The 22,188-nt window shown below is 41.1% G+C and overlaps 1 protein-coding gene across 2 annotated transcripts; it reads left to right on the forward strand.

Annotated features, from left to right (window-relative positions):
- The first annotated feature begins 3,164 nt into the window (after positions 1 to 3,164).
- LOC139543050 (TBC1 domain family member 22B-like) lies at positions 3,165 to 21,894 on the forward strand. 2 transcript variants are annotated; one of them, XM_071349169.1, is made up of 13 exons: positions 3,165 to 3,500; positions 5,291 to 5,347; positions 6,014 to 6,375; positions 6,573 to 6,740; positions 6,855 to 6,925; positions 9,241 to 9,369; positions 12,798 to 12,863; positions 13,030 to 13,144; positions 17,382 to 17,488; positions 17,636 to 17,711; positions 17,882 to 18,009; positions 18,136 to 18,231; positions 18,487 to 21,894. In XM_071349169.1, the coding sequence occupies exons 1-13, from the start codon at positions 3,445 to 3,447 to the stop codon at positions 18,613 to 18,615; spliced, it is 1,560 nt and encodes a 519-aa protein (XP_071205270.1). In that variant the 5' UTR covers positions 3,165 to 3,444; the 3' UTR covers positions 18,616 to 21,894. The 2 variants fall into 2 exon arrangements, with proteins under 2 accessions (XP_071205270.1, XP_071205271.1); XM_071349170.1 differs by lacking the exon at positions 5,291 to 5,347 and having other exon boundaries at positions 3,169 to 3,500.
- Positions 21,895 to 22,188: the final 294 nt, after the last annotated feature.

A 22,188-nucleotide genomic window follows, 5' to 3' on the forward strand; every position in this document is an offset into this window, starting at 1 on the left:
AATTTGTGTTTTTGCTTTGCAATAATCAAAGTCAATGCAACTGATGCTCAGTGTTTCCCCTATATTAATTTAGCAGTGGAGGTCCACTGCTGACAAATTCTTGCCCACTGCTGTAGAATAATATCATGTAATTTTTTAAAAATAAAGTACCAGTCAAAATTCTGGACACCGTTTTATTTATTTTTCTTTTTACTATTTTCTACATTGTAGAATAATAGTGAAGACATCAAAACTATGAAATAACACATATGGAATCATGTAGTAACTAAAAAAGTGTTAAACAAATCAAAACATATTTTTGATTTTATATTCTTCAAAGTAGCCACCCTTTGCCTAGATGACAGCTTTGCACAATCTTGGCATTCTCTCAACCAGCTTCATGAGGTAGACACCTGGAATACATTTCAAATAACAGGTGTGCCTTGTGAAAAGTTAATTTGTGGAATTTCTTTCCTTCTTAATGTGTTTGAGCCAATCAGTTGTGTCGTGCAAGGTAGTGGTGGTATACAGAAGATAGCCCTATTTGGTATAAGACCAAGTCCATATTACGGCAAGAACAGCTCAAATAAGCAAAGAGAAATGACAGTCCATCATTACTTTTAGACGTCAAGGTCAGTCAATCCGGAAAATCTCAAGACTTTGAAAGTTTCTTCAAGTGCTGTCACAAAAAATCATCAAGCGCTATGATGAAACTGGCTCTCATGAGGACCGTCACAGGAAAGGAAGACCCAGAGTTACCTCTGCTGCAGAGGATACATTCATTAGAGTTACCAGCCTCAGAAATTGCAGCCCAAATAAATTCCTCACAGAGTTCAAATAACAGACATTTCTCAACATCAACTGTTCAGAGGAGACTGCGTGAATCAGGCCTTCATGGTCAAATTGCTGCAAAGAAACCACCACTAAACGACACCATAAGAAGAAGAGATTTGCTTGGGCCAAGAAACACAAGCACTGAACATTAGACAGGTGGAAATCTGTCCTTTGGTCTGATGAGTCCACATTTTAGATTTTTGCTTCCAACCGCCGTGTCTTTGTGAGACGCAGAGTAGGTGAACAGATGATCTCAGCATGTGTGGTTCCCACCGTGAAGCATGGAGGAGGAGGTTGCGATGGTGTGGGGGTGCTAAGCTGGTGACACTGTGAGTGATTTATTCAGAATTCAAGGCACACTTAACCAGCATGGCTACCACAGCATTCTGCAGGGATACGCCATTCCATCTGGTTTGCGCTTAGTGGGACTATAATTTGTTTTTCAACAGGACAATGACCCAACACACCTCCAGGCTGTGTAAGGGCTATATGACCAGAAGGAGAGTGGAATGCTGCATCAGATGACCTGGCCTCCACAATCACCTGACCTCAACCCAATTGAAATGGTTTGGGATGAGTTGGACCGCAGAGCGAAGGAAAATCTGCCAACAAGTGCTCAGTACATGTTAGAACTTCTTCAAGACTGTTGGAAAAGCATTCCACGTGAAGCTGGTTGAGAGAATGCCAAGAGTGTGCAAAGCTGTCATCAAGGCAAAGGGTGGCTACTTTGAAGAATCTCAAATATAAAATATATTGTTTACTACATGATTCCATATGTGTTATTTCATATTTTTGATGTCTTCACTATTATTCTATAATGTAGAAAATAGTAAAAAAACGAAGAAAAACCCTGGAATGAGTAGGTGTGTCCAAACTTTTGACTGGTACTGTATTTATTTGTGGCAAGACAAACTTTTAAATGGATAGTCGTTGGCTCAATGACAGCTAGCATGTTATTGCGCTAACACTAGTAACAATGCACCCCCCCCCCCCCCCCCCCCTAGCTGGCACAGCTAAAAAGGCATAACATCTGTGGGGGTTTTACCCTTGCCACCAATGCTGAAAAAAATCCTAGGTGCAAGACTGATGCTGCTTTGTTTCTGGTTGGAAAAATAACACCGTCCCTTACTGTCACGACTTCTGCCGAACTCGGTTCCTCTCCTTGTTCGGGCGGTGTTCGGCGGTCGACGTCACCGGTCTTCTAGCCACCCATAGCTTGGATAGCATGCCGGATTCTCGTTCGTTATCGGAATTAACCAGACAAATCAAATGGAAAATGAAAAATGGATCGGCGATGGCTAGAAGACCGGTGACGTCGACCGCCGAACACCGCCCGAACAAGGAGAGGAACCGACTTCGGCAGAAGTCGTGACACTTACAAAGTAATTACTATGTAGCATAAAGTATAATCTTATTACTGATAGAACTAGAAGTAATAGCCTTGTATCTCTTATCAATTTCACAATCTAACTTCCCAAATCTGACCAAAACAAATCTGATAAACCTATTTAGACTATTTAGCAGAATGAGGCAATGCATGATGTAATAACTTCAGTGTGAGCTATATCTGATCTTCATCTACACAGTGGGCCTAGCAGATCATATAGCCCTTAGCCCATAATACAACTCTTCACAGGTTAGAATCCCAAACTGTGTACAGTATGAATGGACGGTAGACCTATGGACAGATTCAAACATGACGTTGTCAAAAAATGTATTGGTGGTAACTGGATTGTAGGAACACTGGCCGAGGGTAGGCCTCAGTAGGCTAGCTCGTTTAATATTATTATACAGCAATAATAACAAAGCCAAATGTTTGTTTCCCCTTTTATCTAAACTGTTGCATGTTTAAGCAATAAGGCCCGAGGAGGCGTGATATATGGCCAATATACCACGGCTAAGGGCTTTTCTTACGCGCGACGCAACGCGGAGTGCCTGGATACAGCCCTTAGCCGTGGTATATTGGCCATATACCACAAACCCCTGAGGTGCCTTAAAGCTATTATAAACTGGTTACCAATGTAATTAGAGCAGTAAAAATACATGTTTTGTCATACCTGTGGTATACTGTCTGATATACCCCGGCTGTCAGCCAATCAGCATTCAGGGCTCGAACCACACAGTTTATAATATAATACAGTTTATAAAAAGCTGTGGTATGCCACGGGTATGCCAAAACATTTATTGTTACTTTTCTAATTACGTTTGTAACCAGTTTATAATAGCAATAAGGTGCCTTGGGGTTTGTGGTATATGGCCAATATACCACACCTCCTCGGGCATTATTACTTAATTATAACATGATGGAGGAGGCGTGTTCAGAGAAGGTTGACTTCCTTTCACTATAGTATTCCTATTGGTAAGTGTCTATGCACCTGTTAAACCCGTCCGCCAATCACACGTCCATGTCAATGTACTCCAAGATGGCGACCTCCACCGTTCTGTATTATACGGTATCGGCAATTGCAACAAAAGGACATTATTGACACACGTCAAAACTTTGTTGTTGGTTGCTGCAAAGACAAGCCGGTTTAGTATATCGAATCTGAAACGCTAAAATCTTCTCCAATGCTTTGTACCTTTGTATAACTGCGCGCCGTGTTGGACTGAGAGGATTTGCATTAACCGAGCATGGCCACCGACAACATAATTCATTTCTGGAGGAAAAACGCAAAGGTTCCAGGAAGGTATGTTTCAGTTCTCCCTCTTGTTAATGATGAATACTCTTTCGTGATTTTTAAGATTATAAATGTGTATTCTGATAATGAGTTAACTCTGTATTTTAGTGGGCATAATAGCGTTGGTTTTGCGTAATTACAGTGTCATTAAATGTTAATAAAACATATGCTTAACCTTGTTTGATAGATAGCTAGTTTATGAAGCCGTTATGCGCAGGTTATCATTTTTCGTCATGAATCTTGTTCGGTAGACCGCTGTGCAGAGTGGTCACTAGCTGACACAGCCACAAAGTCATACAATCGTATTTTAAACCTAACCACACTGCTAAGCCGAATAACTAACCCTATCCTTAAATTAAGACCAAAAAGCGATTTTCTTGTTTTCATAAATTTTTACAGTTTAGCCAATTTTGACTTTTCAGCTGTTCTATAGAGATATCGCTCAGTTCTGCCTCCAGGACAAGACTCATGACAATAAACATAAACCTTCCCTTTAGGCAATACGGAAGTGGTGGTCTTTGTTGCACATTGGAGCTCATGAGGTAATCTTCATGCCTTTGTCTTGGCTACCATATGTCCACACAACATGTCAGGTGGTCTGTAATGGGTGAATGTTGACATCTAGGATAAGCAGGAAAGACTGAGAAAATACTTCAGAAACGTCCCCAATACAGTATTACCAAATAGATTGGCATATGGCCTTTCTTGGGGAACCCCTTTATGGCTGGGAAAATTGACACAATTGACAGAAATTGACACAATGTGTCTTATCTCTGCGGAGGCAGGAGCCAAGGTAATGTGAGTGGTCTCTAAGGATTGGGTGTTGTCTTTGGTGGTAGCCACAAGGCAAACACTAGGGCCAAGAACAGGAAGTAACACTGTTTCCAATCCCTGACAGAACAAGCTATGCAATAAGCTGTTATGAGATACCAACCAGACATGATAGGGTATTGCCATTGTACAAATGAATAGTCTACTGAAAGGTTACTAGATCATGTCGATATCCTACAATATCCTCCTAAGACCCAGCTGATGAGCCACTTTACTGCAACATGAGCTATTATTGTGTTAAAGAGGCAATCAGCAGTTTCTACATATATATATATCTTTTTTTTTAAACTTATACTGTATAGCATTAAACTGTATTGCCTCATGGTTAAAACTATAATGTTGATATCATGGATGGTCAGTCCTTGAATTTAAGAGTGGTTACATTTCTCCAGCCCCATCCCTCATATTTTTACCGAAACAGTGGCGGGGCTTTGTTCTTGTTTCAACTGCTGATTGCCTTTTTAAAGACCCAGTAACTTGACTAATTTAGTCATCTACAACAGTAGGGCTATTTCCTCTCCACCGAGCTTGGTTCCCTTCAGGAACACAAAGGGAGACAGACACACGGGGGCTGTTGGACTGTGTTGCAGGGGTCACAGGTCTTGTAGCATCATCAGATCGGTGGTGAGTGGCTACTCTCCATGGGGTGTCAGTAAGGCTGTTGTCGCCTCACGTCACATAATGTGTTACAGCTGTACGCCTACTGTACGAACAACCATTATCCAAAACCCAAACAGAAGAGGTTCATATTTTAGGGGGCGGGGGGGAGAGCGAGATAAGAGAAAATGAAGTCCTCTGTCTGCCCATAATGGTTGCTCTGAGAAGTCTATGCTTTATGAACCTGTCAAATTCGTAATGAGTCCACTATAAATGGCCAACATTGTCAATGAAAAATGAAAAAGAGGCCTCGATGAGCCCACGGGCTCCCAGTGAAGTGCTGCTAGGCCACTGCTCTTTCTCCTCTACAGTATACAGCCAGTTTATGGAGCGCAGCACCCTCCCCTTGACCCCAGAATACACCGCACGTAAGTGCTCTGCATGCAGCCCACAGGGATTCTTTTTTCACCCTTCATTTCAACATAGTTTTTTTTAAATGTATGCTTACTTTAGATCGTGGATGTTCGTGTCTATATTGCCAAAAGCCTTTGAACATGTGTGGATGAGAATGGTACTGTTGGTTTGATTGTTCCACGTTAACGCTTCCAAACACATCGACAGCGTCATTGCATTTTGGTACACCAGAATTACATTCATTTCCAGTAAAACGCTGCGTTTCGTCTTGCAGCGTTGCAGAGGCAGTTGCAGTGCGCGTTCGGTGTGGCGCGTTCGGTGTGGTGCGTACGATCGAACTCGGTATGCGTCAAACTGTATGCTGTAGACGGCTTGACAGAAATGGTAAACAGAAGGTGAATGTTGGAACTCGTGTTGCAGACACATCCGGATGACGCCGCGTACTATTTTGCGTAACGACGCTGTCGGTGTGTTCGAAGCGTAATACATTGGTCTTTCTTTTTCCGCTATTGTTTTATTGTCCTTTTTATGCCATTTGGTCCAGCTGTTCCTTTTTATATTGTTTGTTGTCAATGTATCATCGTGTCTTTACCATGAGAGTGCTGTAGCTACTCAATGGTATCTTCTTTGTATCAGTGACACGTAGATTACATTTTTTATTCTCCTTTTTCTCTCTGCAGGTTTCCTAAAGACAGTCCCAAGGGAAACAACCTCAAGTCTAAAAAAGCATCTAGTTTCCACGAATTTGCCCGTAGCACCAACGATGCCTGGGACATTGATGACGAGGACGATGAGGACTTCTTAGCTCCCATTCACCCCTCATCTCTCCCGCCCACCCTGCTCTCCACGCACCAGGTTCCTCCTCTTCCTTTACAACAACCCAGTGACACCACCAGGGAGCCAGACACAGGGCCTGCTGACCGGCTGGCTCCCCCAACAGCAGAGGGCCGTCTTCAGCAGGAGGAGGACACAGACTGTGGACAGATCAATGGCAGAGTGGTGGTGAAGTCCAGCAGTGAGGCCCTGCTCAACACCAATACAGGTAATGTGGACACTGGACACTAACGTCAGGGGGGGTGGGGTGTGGATTTTAGGGAACATGTCTTTGCATTTATTGTTCATATCCCATGTGGATGTATTAAAGATATTTCTCATTATCAACTAAAAACGGATATTGTTGATAGTCTACTCTCTGCGACTTGTTCCATGATCCTCCACTCTGGGTCTCTTCCTCCACAGTGCGCTCCACCCTGCAGAAGCAACAGTCTCTCCCAGTTCGTCCTATCATCCCGTTAGTCGCCAGAATCTCTGACCAAAATTCCTCGGGGGCCCCAATCATGACAGTGCGAGACAAGAGCCGATTGGACAAATTCAAATACCTTCTGTCCTGTCCTAACACCGACCTCGGTGAGAATAAACGCCACTTTATAGATTGAAATAGCTAATACAAGAAGTCCAATGTTGTGTTTACAATGTATGTACTCTATTCTCATTCTATCTCCTGGTCCTTGTGATCCACAGAGGAGCTCCGGAAGCACAGCTGGTCAGGTATTCCACGAGAAGTGAGGCCCATCACATGGAGGCTTCTCTCTGTAAGTACTATGATGACCTTTGACTTCCTCTCTGTAAGTACCATGATGACCTTTGACTTCCTCTCTGTAAGTACCATGATGACCTTTGACTTCCTCTCTGTAAGTACCATGATGACCTTTGACTTCCTCTCTGTAAGTACCATGATGACCTTTGACTTCCTCTCTGTATGTACCATGATGACCTTTGACTAGGCTGGAGATCACACACAAGGAGTATGACGATTGACCTTTTGCCCTCAGAGCAGTCTCAATTTGTCAGGGCATGGACTCTACAATGTGTCGAAAGCATTCCACAGGGATGCTGGCCCATGTTGACTCCAATGCTTCACACAGTTGTGTTAAGTTGGCTGTATGTCCTTTGGGTGTTGGACCATTTTTGATACATACGGGAAACTGTTGAGGGTGAAAAACCCAGCAGCGAAGTAGCTCTTGACACGAACCGGTGCGCTTGGCACCCACTACCATAACCAAAGGCACTTAAATCATTTGTTTTGCCCATTCACCCTCTGAATGTCACACATACAATCCGTATCAATTGTCTCAAGGCTTAAACATCCTTCTTTAACCTGTCTCCTCCCTTTCATCTACACTGATTAAAGTGGATTTAACAAGAGACATTAATAAGGGATCATAGCTTTCACCTGGTCAGTCTGTGTCATGGAAAGAGCAGGTGTTCTTAAAACCTGTTTGGGATAGGGGGCAGCATTTTCACTTTTGCATGAAATGCGTGCCCAGAGTAAACTGCCTGCTACTCTGTCCCAGATGCTAATATTTGCATATTATTAGTAGTATTGGATAAGAAACACTCTGAAGTTTCTAAAACTGTTTGAATGATGTCTGTTAGTATAACAGAACTCAAATGGCAGGCGAAAACCTGAGAAAAATCCAACCAGGAAGTGGGAAATCTGAGGTTTGTAGTTTTTCAAACGCTTGTCCTAACAAATACACAGTGTCTATGGGGTTAAGTTGCACTTCCTAAGGCTTCCACTAGATGTCAACCGTCTTTAGAAACTTGTTTCAGGCTTCTGCTATAAAGGAGGGGGGAATGGGAGCTGAATGAGTCAGTGGTCTGGCAGAGTGTCTCTGGCTCGTGATGCGCGCTCCCGACAGAGTTAGCTCTCGTTCCAGTGCTTTGCTACAGACGATGGAATTCTCCGGTTGGAACATTATTGATGATTCATGTTAAAAACATCCTAAAGATTGATTCCATACATCGTTTGATATGTTTCTACGACCTGTAACGGAACTTTTCAAGTTTTTGTCTGGACCTAGTGCTCATGAAGATGGATTACTGGGCTGAACACGCTAACAACTAGTGGCTATTTGGACATAAATGATGGACTTTATGGAACAAATCAGTAATTTATTGTCGAACTGGGATTCCTGGGAGTGCATTCTGATGAAGATCATCAAAGGTAAGTGAATATTTATCATGTTATTTCTAACTTCTGTTGACTCCAACATGGCGGAAATTTCTTTGGCTGGATTGGGCTCTGAGCGCCGTACTCAGATTATGCTTTTTCCGTAAAGTTTTTTTGAAATATGACACAGCGGTTACATTAAGGAGAAGTCTATCTTTAATTCTGTGAATAACACTTGTATCTTTTATCGATGTTTATTATGAGTATTTCTTGGATTTCTGTGGCTATCTGCAAGATCACCGGATGTTTTGGAATCAAAACATTACTGCACGTAACGCGCCAATGTAAACTGAGATTTTTGGATATAAATATGCACATTATCGAACAAAACATACATGTATTGTGTAACATGATGTCCTATGAGTGTCATCTGATGAAGATCATCAAAGGTTAGTGATTTATTTTATCTATATTTCTGCTTTTTGTGACTCCTATCTTTGGCTGGAAAATGGCTTTGTTTTTTTAACTTGGCTCTGAACTAACATAATCATATGTTGTGCTTTCGCTGTAAAGCCTTTTTGAAATCGGACACGATGGGTAGATTAACAAGATGTTTATCTTTCATTTGCTGTATTGGACTTGTTAATGTATGAAAGTTAAATATTTCAAAAAAATATTTTAGAATTTCCCGCGCTGCCTTTTCAGCGGAATGTTGTCGAGGGGTTCCGCTAGCGGAACGCATGTCCTAGAAAGGCTAATGTTTTGTACACTCAGTGTATTATATATGACAACTGCACACACATTGGTATTTGTTGTGATATGATCTACATAATCTTGACTGTAGGATTGACCCTTGACCCGTATCACTCTTCTACCCTGTTCCGGTACTGTTCACATCTTCAAGAGAATATCCTCTTTTCTTGTCTTTCATTGTCATCCTCTCTGTCGTGGTAGGGTTACCTTCCAGCCAACATGGAGCGCAGAGACCTGGTGCTGAAGAGGAAGAGAGATGAGTACTTTGGCTTCATTGAACAGTATTACCACTCCAGGACAGACGAAACTTACAAAGACACATATAGACAGGTAATACATGAGTCACCAAAGCACTAAATCCTAACAACCAATGCTACCCACTCTGGTGAGTCAGTGTTTAAGTAGCCCTGCCTACTGTAGTGAGTCAGTGTTTAAGTAGCCCTGCCTACTGTAGTGAGTCAGTGTTTAAGTAGCCCCGCCTACTGTAGTGAGTCAGTGTTTAAGTAGCCCCGTCTACTGTAGTGAGTCAGTGTTTAAGTAGCCCTGTCTACTGTAGTGAGTCAGTGTTTAAGTAGCCCTGTCTACTGTAGTGAGTCAGTGTTTAAGTAGCCCCGTCTACTGTAGTGAGTCAGTGTTTAAGTAGCCCTGTCTACTGTAGTGAGTCAGTGTTTAAGTAGCCCCGTCTACTGTAGTGAGTCAGTGTTTAAGTAGCCCTGCCTACTGTAGCGAGTCAGTGTTTAAGTAGAATGTGCCTACTGTAGCGAGTCAGTGTTTAAGTAGAATGTGCCTACTGTAGTGAGTCAGTGTTTAAGTAGAATATGCCTACTGTAGTGAGTCAGTGTTTAAGTAGCCCTGTCTACTGTAGTGAGTCAGTGTTTAAGTAGCCCTGTCTACTGTAGCGAGTCAGTGTTTAAGTAGAATGTGCCTACTGTAGTGAGTCAGTGTTTAAGTAGCCCCGTCTACTGTAGTGAGTCAGTGTTTAAGTAGCCCTGCCTACTGTAGCGAGTCAGTGTTTAAGTAGAATGTGCCTACTGTAGTGAGTCAGTGTTTAAGTAGAATATGCCTACTGTAGTGAGTCAGTGTTTAAGTAGCCCTGTCTACTGTAGTGAGTCAGTGTTTAAGTAGCCCTGCCTACTGTAGCGAGTCAGTGTTTAAGTAGAATGTGCCTACTGTAGTGAGTCAGTGTTTAAGTAGAATATGCCTACTGTAGTGAGTCAGTGTTTAAGTAGCCCTGTCTACTGTAGTGAGTCAGTGTTTAAGTAGCCCTGTCTACTGTAGCGAGTCAGTGTTTAAGTAGCCCTGCCTACTGTAGCGAGTCAGTGTTTAAGTAGAATATGCCTACTGTAGTGAGTCAGTGTTTAAGTAGCATATGCCTACTGTAGTGAGTCAGTGTTTAAGTAGAATGTGCCTACTGTAGTGAGTCAGTGTTTAAGTAGAATGTGCCTACTGTAGTGAGTCAGTGTTTAAGTAGAATATGCCTACTGTAGTGAGTCAGTGTTTAAGTAGCCCTGTCTACTGTAGTGAGTCAGTGTTTAAGTAGCCCTGTCTACTGTAGTGAGTCAGTGTTTAAGTAGCCCTGTCTACTGTAGTGAGTCAGTGTTTAAGTAGCCCTGTCTACTGTAGTGAGTCAGTGTTTAAGTAGCCCCGTCTACTGTAGTGAGTCAGTGTTTAAGTAGCCCTGTCTACTGTAGTGAGTCAGTGTTTAAGTAGCCCCGTCTACTGTAGTGAGTCAGTGTTTAAGTAGCCCTGCCTACTGTAGCGAGTCAGTGTTTAAGTAGAATGTGCCTACTGTAGCGAGTCAGTGTTTAAGTAGAATGTGCCTACTGTAGTGAGTCAGTGTTTAAGTAGAATATGCCTACTGTAGTGAGTCAGTGTTTAAGTAGCCCCGTCTACTGTAGTGAGTCAGTGTTTAAGTAGCCCTGTCTACTGTAGTGAGTCAGTGTTTAAGTAGCCCTGTCTACTGTAGTGAGTCAGTGTTTAAGTAGCCCCGTCTACTGTAGTGAGTCAGTGTTTAAGTAGCCCTGTCTACTGTAGTGAGTCAGTGTTTAAGTAGCCCCGTCTACTGTAGTGAGTCAGTGTTTAAGTAGCCCTGCCTACTGTAGCGAGTCAGTGTTTAAGTAGAATGTGCCTACTGTAGCGAGTCAGTGTTTAAGTAGAATGTGCCTACTGTAGTGAGTCAGTGTTTAAGTAGAATATGCCTACTGTAGTGAGTCAGTGTTTAAGTAGCCCTGTCTACTGTAGTGAGTCAGTGTTTAAGTAGCCCTGTCTACTGTAGCGAGTCAGTGTTTAAGTAGAATGTGCCTACTGTAGTGAGTCAGTGTTTAAGTAGCCCCGTCTACTGTAGTGAGTCAGTGTTTAAGTAGCCCTGCCTACTGTAGCGAGTCAGTGTTTAAGTAGAATGTGCCTACTGTAGTGAGTCAGTGTTTAAGTAGAATATGCCTACTGTAGTGAGTCAGTGTTTAAGTAGCCCTGTCTACTGTAGTGAGTCAGTGTTTAAGTAGCCCTGCCTACTGTAGCGAGTCAGTGTTTAAGTAGAATGTGCCTACTGTAGTGAGTCAGTGTTTAAGTAGAATATGCCTACTGTAGTGAGTCAGTGTTTAAGTAGCCCTGTCTACTGTAGTGAGTCAGTGTTTAAGTAGCCCTGTCTACTGTAGTGAGTCAGTGTTTAAGTAGCCCTGTCTACTGTAGCGAGTCAGTGTTTAAGTAGCCCTGCCTACTGTAGTGAGTCAGTGTTTAAGTAGAATATGCCTACTGTAGTGAGTCAGTGTTTAAGTAGCATATGCCTACTGTAGTGAGTCAGTGTTTAAGTAGAAGATGCCTACTGTAGTGAGTCAGTGTTTAAGTAGCCCTGCCTACTGTAGTGAGTCAGTGTTTAAGTAGCCCTGTCTACTGTAGTGAGTCAGTGTTTAAGTAGCCCGGCCTACTGTAGCGAGTCAGTGTTTAAGTAGCCCTGTCTACTGTAGCAAGTCAGTGTTTAAGTAGCCCTGCCTACTGTAGCGAGTCAGTGTTTAAGTAGAATATGCCTACTGTAGTGAGTCAGTGTTTAAGTAGAATATGCCTACTGTAGTGAGTCAGTGTTTAAGTAGAATATGCCTACTGTAGTGAGTCAGTGTTTAAGTAGAATATGCCTACTGTAGTGAGTCAGTGTTTAAGTAGAATATGCCTACTGTAGTGAGTCAGTGTTTAAGTAGCAAATGCCTACTGTAGTGAGTCAGTGTTTAAGTAGCATATGCCTACTGTAGTGAGTCAGTGTTTAAGTAGCCCTGTCTACTGTAGTGAGTCAGTGTTTAAGTAGCCCCGTCTACTGTAGTGAGTCAGTGTTTAAGTAGCCCTGTCTACTGTAGTGAGTCAGTGTTTAAGTAGCCCTGTCTACTGTAGTGGGTCAGTGTTTAAGTAGCCCTGTCTACTGTAGTGAGTCGGTGTTTAAGTAGCCCTGTCTACTGTAGTGAGTCAGTGTTTAAGTAGCCTTGTCTACTGTAGTGAGTCAGTGTTTAAGTAGCCCTGTCTACTGTAGTGAGTCAGTGTTTAAGTAGCCCTGTCTACTGTAGTGAGTCAGTGTTTAAGTAGGATATGACTACTGTAGAGAGTCAGTGTTTAAGTAGCCCTGTCTACTGTAGTGAGTCAGTGTTTAAGTAGCCCTGTCTACTGTAGTGAGTCAGTGTTTAAGTAGCCCTGTCTACTGTAGTGAATCAGTGTTTAAGTAGCCCTGTCTACTGTAGTGAGTCAGTGTTTAAGTAGCCCATGCTTTGTTTCCACAGATCCACATCGATATTCCGAGGACAAACCCACTAATTCCACTTTTCCAGCAGCCCGCTGTGCAAGAGGTGAGCTTCTCTCTCAGCTCTTCATACTAGTTGCCTGGCTTGGATGGACAGTCTGCCAATTCCACTTTTTGATATTCTGGAGAGAAGTTTTGTTAACACGTAATAGACATGGCATATCACTTTGGATTGAGTCCTGTCCTGTCTGTGCCTTCATGTGTTCAATCAGGTGTTTGAGAGGATCCTCTTCATCTGGGCTATCCGCCATCCAGCTAGCGGCTACGTCCAGGGAATCAACGACTTGGTCACTCCATTCTTTGTAGTCTTCCTCTCCGAATTTGTTGGTAGGTCGGCCGGAGGATAATGTGTGTGTGTCAGAGGAGGCTGGGAGGTGCTACAGATGTAGGATCATAATTTGAACCAGTTTGCTACAGCAGGAAAATAATCCTGCAGCAACACGAAATGTGGATTATAATTAATGGACATTTTTTTGTAGGGTTTGATACATTTTTATTAGGGCAAATCAAGTCTGACATTTTAAAGTGGAAATTACAAACTTTAGAAGCCATTTTAAACCATGAATAAATACACTACAAGTTTGCATTTCCTCCTGTGCAGTAAACAATTCTCAGCAACAAAAGCGATCAAATTAAGATCCTATACCTGTAGAGGAGGACGGGCTCAGTGTAATGGCTGGAACGGAATCAATGGAATGGTATCAAACACATCAAACCTATAGAAACCACGTTTGACTCTGTCATTTATTCCATTCCAGCCATTACAATGAGCCTGTCCTCCTATAGCTCCTCCCAACAGCCTCCTCTGGTGTGTGTCATAGATTTCTGTCCAACCAGATGAGGCTTGTCCATATGAAAGGAAAATGGCCTCTGTATCCTCTGACAGGGTGTCCAATAATCTTGTTTTATATGACATACGGAAGGATTAATGCATACATTGTTCCTGTCTGGTTATTTGTCATCATTACAAACCAGTTTGCTTCCCTTAGTGCACATGTCAAACTCAAATATATCTATGTTTTTATTATACCACCCGTGGGGCGAATTTAATTGGGTTTGAGTCATACTTTTTTTTGTATTTGAAAACGATTTCAATCGACATTGAAATGACTCAAATCAAATGGAAACTGTAGAAATGATAATGGAGCTACATTTACAGTCTCTTCACTCTGTCCAGCTTGATAATAGTCATTTACAGTCTCTTCACTCTGTCCAGCTAGATAACAGTCATTTACAGTCTCTTCACTCTGTCCAGCTAGATAATAGTCATTTACAGTCTCTACACTCTGTCCAGCTTGATAATAGTCATTTACAGTCTCTTCACTCTGTCCAGCTAGATAACAGTCATTTACAGTCTCTTCACTCTGTCCAGCTTGATAATAGTCATTTACAGTCTCTTCACTCTGTCCAGCTAGATAATAGTCATTTACAGTCTCTTCACTCTGTCCAGCTAGATAACAGTCATTTACAGTCTCTTCACTCTGTCCAGCTAGATAATAGTCATTTACAGTCTCTTCACTCTGTCCAGCTAGATAACAGTCATTTACAGTCTCTTCACTCTGTCCAGCTTGATAATAGTCATTTACAGTCTCTTCACTCTGTCCAGCTAGATAACAGTCATTTACAGTCTCTTCACTCTGTCCAGCTAGATAATAGTCATTTACAGTCTCTACACTCTGTCCAGCTTGATAATAGTCATTTACAGTCTCTTCACTCTGTCCAGCTAGATAACAGTCATTTACAGTCTCTTCTCTCTGTCCAGCTAGATAACAGTCATCTATAGTCTCTACACTCTGTCCAGCTTGATAACAGTCATTTATAGTCTCTTCACTCTGTCCAGCTAGATAACAGTCATCTATAGTCTCTACACTCTGTCCAGCTAGATAACAGTCATCTATAGTCTCTTCACTCTGTCCAGCTAGATAACAGTCATCTATAGTCTCTTTACTCTGTCCAGCTTGATAACAGTCATCTATAGTCTCTACACTCTGTCCAGCTTGATAACAGTCATTTACAGTCTCTTTACTCTGTCCAGCTTGATAACAGTCATCTATAGTCTCTACACTCTGTCCAGCTTGATAACAGTCATTTACAGTCTATTCACTCTGTCCAGCTAGATAACAGTCATCTATAGTCTCTTTACTCTGTCCAGCTTGATAACAGTCATCTATAGTCTCTACACTCTGTCCAGCTAGATAACAGTCATCTATAGTCTCTTTACTCTGTCCAGCTAGATAACAGTCATCTATAGTCTACACTCTGTCCAGCTTGATAACAGTCATCTATAGTCTCTACACTCTGTCCAGCTAGATAACAGTCATCTATAGTCTCTTCACTCTGTCCAGCTTGATAACAGTCATCTATAGTCTCTACACTCTGTCCAGCTTGATAACAGTCATCTATAGTCTCTACACTCTGTCCAGCTTGATAACAGTCATCTATAGTCTCTTCACTCTGTCCAGCTTGATAACAGTCATCTATAGTCTCTACACTCTGTCCAGCTTGATAACAGTCATCTATAGTCTCTACACTCTGTCCAGTGTGATAACAGTCATCTATAGTCTCTACACTCTGTCCAGCTAGATAACAGTCATCTATAGTCTCTACACTCTGGCCAGCTTGATAACAGTCATCTATAGTCTCTACACTCTGTCCAGCTTGATAACAGTCATCTATAGTCTCTACACTCTGTCCAGCTAGATAACAGTCATTTACAGTCTCTTCTCTCTGTCCAGTGTGATAACAGTCATCTATAGTCTCTACACTCTGGCCAGCTAGATAACAGTCATCTATCGTCTCTTCACTCTGTCCAGCTTGATAACAGTCATCTATAGTCTCTACACTCTGTCCAGCTTGATAACAGTCATCTATAGTCTCTACACTCTGTCCAGCTAGATAACAGTCATCTATAGTCTCTACACTCTGTCCAGCTTGATAACAGTCATCTATAGTCTCTACACTCTGGCCAGCTAGATAACAGTCATCTATCGTCTCTTCACTCTGTCCAGCTTGATAACAGTCATCTATAGTCTCTACACTCTGTCCAGCTAGATAACAGTCATTTACAGTCTCTTCTCTCTGTCCAGTGTGATAACAGTCATCTATAGTCTCTACACTCTGTCCAGCTAGATAACAGTCATCTATAGTCTCTTCACTCTGTCCAGCTAGATAACAGTCATTTACAGTCTCTTCACTCTGTCCAGCTTGATAACAGTCATCTATAGTCTCTACACTCTGTCCAGCTTGATAACAGTCATCTATAGTCTCTTCACTCTGTCCAGCTTGATAACAGTCATCTATAGTCTCTACACTCTGTCCAGCTTGATAACAGTCATCTATAGTCTCTACACTCTGTCCAGCTAGATAACAGTCATCTATAGTCTCTACACTCTGTCCAGCTAGATAACAGTCATCTATAGTCTCTTCACTCTGTCCAGCTTGATAACAGTCATTTATAGTCTCTTCAGTCTGTCCAGCTTGATAACAGTCAACTATAGTCTCTACACTCTGTCCAGCTAGATAACAGTCATCTATAGTCTCTACACTCTGTCCAGCTAGATAACAGTCATCTATAGTCTCTACACTCTGTCCAGCTAGATAACAGTCATCTATAGTCTCTACACTCTGTCCAGCTTGATAACAGTCATCTATAGTCTCTACACTCTGTCCAGCTAGATAACAGTCATCTATAGTCTCTACACTCTGTCCAGCTTGATAACAGTCATCTATAGTCTCTACACTCTGTCCAGCTAGATAACAGTCATCTATAGTCTCTACACTCTGTCCAGCTTGATAACAGTCATCTATAGTCTCTACACTCTGTCCAGCTAGATAACAGTCATCTATAGTCTCTACACTCTGTCCAGCTTGATAACAGTCATCTATAGTCTCTACACTCTGTCCAGCTTGATAACAGTCATCTATAGTCTCTACACTCTGTCCAGCTAGATAACAGTCATCTATAGTCTCTTCACTCTGTCCAGCTTGATAACAGTCATCTATAGTCTCTTCACTCTGTCCAGTTTGATAACAGTCATCTATAGTCTCTACACTCTGTCCAGCTTGATAACAGTCATCTATAGTCTCTTCACTCTGTCCAGCTTGATAACAGTCATCTATAGTCTCTTCACTCTGTCCAGTTTGATAACAGTCATCTATAGTCTCTACACTCTGTCCAGCTAGATAACAGTCATTTACAGTCTCTACACTCTGTCCAGCTTGATAACAGTCATTTACAGTCTCTACACTCTGTCCAGCTTGATAACAGTCATCTATAGTCTCTTCACTCTGTCCAGCTTGATAACAGTCATCTATAGTCTCTACACTCTGTCCAGCTAGATAACAGTCATCGAACTGAAAGCTAGGCAGTCAGGGAGCATCGAAAATGGCAAAACTCTTCTTTCTTTTTTTTGCACATTTTTGCGGCAAGATTTAAGTGCGTCCCCCAGGACCTCGGTGAAGACCGAATACGGCCCGGCAGGGAAATGAGTGACACCCCTGCCTTAGTGAACTGGAAGTAGGGTTGTATTTCGCTGACCGTGATCGTTTGGGTTTACATCCACAGAGGAGGACGTGGAGAATTTTGACGTAGCGTCCCTGCCTCTTGACACCCAGAGGAACATTGAGGCAGACAGTTTCTGGTGCATGACCAAGCTGCTGGACGGAATACAGGTTAGTAATGTTAGTCAGTTATTTTTCTCCATCTGCTCTTATGGTCTTCATTCTGACACACTGTTGTCTCCAGCAGTAACACCCCCAACCCTTACAAAATCCACCTGGTGACATGTTGTTGATATTATTGTTGTTTTGTCTATGCAGGACAACTACACTTTTGCTCAGCCAGGGATTCAGAATAATGTGAAAGCTTTGGAAGAATTGGTCAGCAGAATCGATGGTGAGATATGATCTCCTCATGTTGTTACCGTATCTGAGGTAAGATCTTACCTTTTAATTCATATGAAAATAGATCTCCAGTCTCCATTATTTTCAGATGGCCTCAGGGTCCGTTTTCATCTCTCTGTGTTTTCTCTACTCACTGTGTGACTGCGTCTCTTTCTCTCACAGAGGACATACACAACTACTTTAAGAGGTATGAGGTGGAGTACCTGCAGTTTGCGTTCCGCTGGATGAACAACCTGCTGATGAGAGAGCTGCCTCTACGCTGCACCATCCGCCTCTGGGACACCTATCAGGTGACACACAAACACATAGATATTTGCATTGAACCTTTGTGTTTAGTTCTGAATGTCTGTGCGATTTACAGAGATGATGTGTACGTGTTCTACACATGCTGACCTGTCGTGTATCCCTCCTTGCAGGCTGAACAAGAGGGCTTCTCCCACTTCCACCTCTACGTCTGTGCTGCTTTCCTGATCGAGTGGCGTAAAGAGATACTCTCCATGGTCGATTTTCAGGTACCATTCATTCTATCCTTTCCTGGTTTGTTTGAGTGAACAATACTCAAGTACTTTCTATTTGAAAATGTGTTACTTTTTTTGTATGACGTGACACCTCCAGTGAAAAGAGCTCATTAAAAAACAAATCTGCATATTTCGGTGTTCATGACACTGCAGATTGTGACTGAGGCCCACCAGGGTTTATTTACACACTTCCACCCATCCGGTTCCAACATGGTATTTATGTCATCAAATGTGTCTCTGGCTTTCCAGGGTCTTCTCATGTTACTCCAGAACCTTCCCACAATCCACTGGGGGAATGAGGAAGTGGGCCTTCTCCTGGCTGAAGCGTACAGACTCAAGTACATGTTCGCTGACGCGCCCAATCACTACAAGAGATAGGCTTCTATGCAATGGTGTAAAAACAGATTCTGATATACTGTTACGAGGAATGTAAGGTTTCATTCCTCTCTTTGATATGACTGACCGACATATAGCTTGCACACAGGTACAGAATAATTCACTCAAAATGGGAACCCTCGAACCCTATTTCTACAATAGTTTTCTTGCAGGTTCTCTCTGTTTGTTAAGACTTGTATTGGCAAGTTTCATTCCAGTAACACTGCAGTGTATTATCTCAGAGCCACTTGCTTAGACATGTCAATAGCAGTCTGTTACAATTAATGCGGTAGGCATCGAGTAGGTTCTGGACATACAACACAGCTAATCCTCAACTGACTAGGTATCCCCCTTTCCCTTTCCCTTCAACCTAACTCCTATTAACCATAACCTTATGTGAGTCCTGGTATTGGGACTCTTTACTGTCCTGGTATTAGAACTCTATACTGTTCTGGTATTGGGACTCTTTACTGTTCTGGTATTAGAACTCTATACTGTTCTGGTATTAGAACTCTATACTGTCCTGGTATTGGAACTCTATACTGTTCTGGTATTAGAACTCTATACTGTTCTGGTATTGGAACTCTATACTGTTCTGGTATTAGAACTCTATACTGTTCTGGTATTGGAACTCTATACTGTTCTGGTATTAGAACTCTATACTGTTCTGGTATTAGAACTCTATACTGTTCTGGTATTAGAACTCTATACTGTTCTGGTATTGGAACTCTATACTGTTCTGGTATTAGAACTCTATACTGTTCTGGTATTAGAACTCTATACTGTTCTGGTATTAGAACTCTGTACTGTTCTGGTATTAGAACTTTGTACTGTTCTGGTATTAGAACTTTGTACTGTTCTGGTATTAGAACTCTTTACTATACTGCATGAATGAATGATATTTTAATCCAGAGGGGATAAATACTTGGCCATCGTTTTATGGTCTTTTAAATTCAAATTCATACTGGCATTAATCAGTATTGATTGTCTCAGAAGTTTAAACATATACTTGAAAGAACTCTGAATGGATGATGAATGTTTAAGTGATCATCGTTCAAGTTTCAGAGAGAATATATTTGAGTTATTTCGTTTTTTATCTAACAAGAGTTTTGTGGTAAAGCTAGTCCACATATTTGACCACTTTGTCCCCACTTGTTCCCTTCATGGCTATATTGAGTCCAGTAAAAGGCCAGTCTGAATATCTACTGAAGAAATTGTCCAATGTAGTACAACATGATACAGGAGGTGTCACAGCTGTTACTAATAGCCGCTCTGTAAGACCAGGAAAAGGTACTTTATTTCGGGGCTTACCTATAGTGGTGCCATATTGAATCCCAAGGCCTCAATGTGAATAGAATGAGAATGGGGACCGTGTGTTTTTAAATGGTGTATTATTGTTAACACTTGAGCTACATTTTCAGTTAATCTGGATCTTAGGTTATGTTTATCTCAACTGAGATACTAGCTATTTTGCTTTGTAATTCTCAGGCTTAATTTTCACATTCAGATTAGTCACACTTTCTTTTTAGATTATTTGAAACTGTGGCACAATATGAAAGTTGCTAAATTGTTTCGAAATGAAGTTGTCATTTGAAACTGATGAGACCTGTTTACCCTTCAAGTAGTGTACATTTAAGAGTATCTGACACTTTACCAAATGTATATTTTGTATGTTTGCGGTGTCCATAACATGCGCTGAAGGTTTTGCATGGTCTAGTTCCTCTTTCTGAAGACATATACAAAGCAACCAGTGCAATCTAAATCAACAATCTGCAACACAATGTAACGACCATCCAGGAAGTTGTTCAGATAGTAGACAAAATAACTGTTCTACTTCCTGTTGTTTGCAACAGCATCTACTCTTATTTACTATGGTTAACTTAAAACAGTCGTCTGTAAACTTTAATAATTATAGAATTGAAAATTGTGTATATTAAGAATTCAAATGTTTGTTTTTCAGTAAATGAATGTGTTTTGACTTGCCTCTGAGGGTTGTCTGCTAATGCTGATGTTGATATTCCAACTTTTAGTAGCCCTCCCGAGTCCCTGCACAGTTACTTGATCTGTTGGAAACTGTGATATCAACACAGCTGTATTTCAAGTCTGTAATGATGCCTTTGTTATAAGCATTTGTACTGCACTTTGACTAGCATAGAAAACTGAAATGTTATAATTTGCCCTGTTTTGTTTGTACAGCATTTGTGTTTCAATTTAAAATATTGGGGTTATGTGGGAGCTTACCTGCTGTGACCTCACTTAGGTGACGTAAAGCAGGAATAGTAATTACATTTAAACAATGGAATGTGAATATTTATGTTATTATTTCACCAACCTTCATAACCATTTCTCTGCTCTGGTACGAAAGGTTTGACAATCATTCTTTAGATTTTATAATTATTGTATTGGCATTGAGGTTCAAGTTTGTGAAATTGACATGTGGATATGACATTGAACAATATGGAGTACATTTGTTTTGTCAGGTTTTAGTGACCCTATGACAACCTAAAAAAAAAAAATGTTTTAACTGAAGTTCAGTTTTTTTTTTATAATCAGTACTAGGACAGTGACCTTGGTGGTATTAGATCTGTAATGATATGAATTAACTTCATGATACTGAGGAAACAGAAGTGCCATAACTTCCCTACCAGTATTATTCTCATATTGGTTTTCAAGATCACCACGTAGTTCAATTAGGATTTTTCTGCAATTTAAATCATCTAATTGAATCATTCTACTTTTGATTTCTGCATGTTCCCAGTGCACATTTTACCATGTCTTCTCAATTCAGTTCTCAATTCAGGGTTTTTGTAGAACAAAGTCAGACTTATGTTCGTTGTTGGCATTTTCAAATATATAATGATTACTTTGTGTATTTGAATATTTACCTTTCAGCCTTAAAGTAAACTATGCTCTGTCCTCGTGTGTTTATTTGCTCCCAAAAATGTAGGACTTTATTATTTCAATTGAATTCATTCTACAATTCTATTATTCAATCCATGTCCCGTGTTGTTTTATGGTCATTCAAAGGTTTCACTGCATTTTGGTTTTAAAAACAGGATGTATAGTAACAGGACTACAAAACCTGAATTAATTGTCTAAAATTCCTCTGTAGTCATTCAGTTTTCATTTTCTTATCTTCAATGCCAAACTCTTTGGCCAATAATGTTTTCATTCAGTTCAATGCTTCTGTAGTCAATACTGGTTTTAGCCTTAAATGGAGGAAATATTACAGTAATCTGCTGTATATAAATGTTTTGTTTATATTAAACGATTGTTACCCTTTGTTTTGACTGAGTCATGGTGTTGTGCATAAGGGGGGGGTTAGTGGTGGATTGAGGTAAGTGAGCAGATTTTTTTTTTTGTTGCATTAAATGCCCACATTGATTTCCACATACAGAGCAGAGTTATTTTGAATTGCCATGCTACATCTGATCCCTTACACTTTGCAACACTTTGAATGTACATACTAAATCTGGTGTTTTTATATACTCTCTGGATAAATCTAATATTTTACTGTCCACTTCATTCTCTAATCATAAACCACGGGATTCAACTCTACCATTATTACCAACTTTC

This window comes from Salvelinus alpinus, chromosome 17 (genome assembly GCF_045679555.1).
Source record: "Salvelinus alpinus chromosome 17, SLU_Salpinus.1, whole genome shotgun sequence".
NCBI classification, from domain to species: Eukaryota; Metazoa; Chordata; class Actinopteri; order Salmoniformes; family Salmonidae; genus Salvelinus; species Salvelinus alpinus.

Excerpts from the sequence above, each read along its gene's own strand:
- LOC139543050 (XM_071349169.1), top strand. The coding sequence starts at position 3,445 with ATGGCCACCGACAACATAATTCATTTCTGGAGGAAAAACGCAAAGGTT. Across the intron at positions 6,926-9,240 it reads TCACATGGAGGCTTCTCTCT|GGTTACCTTCCAGCCAACAT; the intron begins GTAAGTACTATG and ends CTGTCGTGGTAG. Across the intron at positions 12,864-13,029 it reads AGCAGCCCGCTGTGCAAGAG|GTGTTTGAGAGGATCCTCTT; the intron begins GTGAGCTTCTCT and ends GTGTTCAATCAG.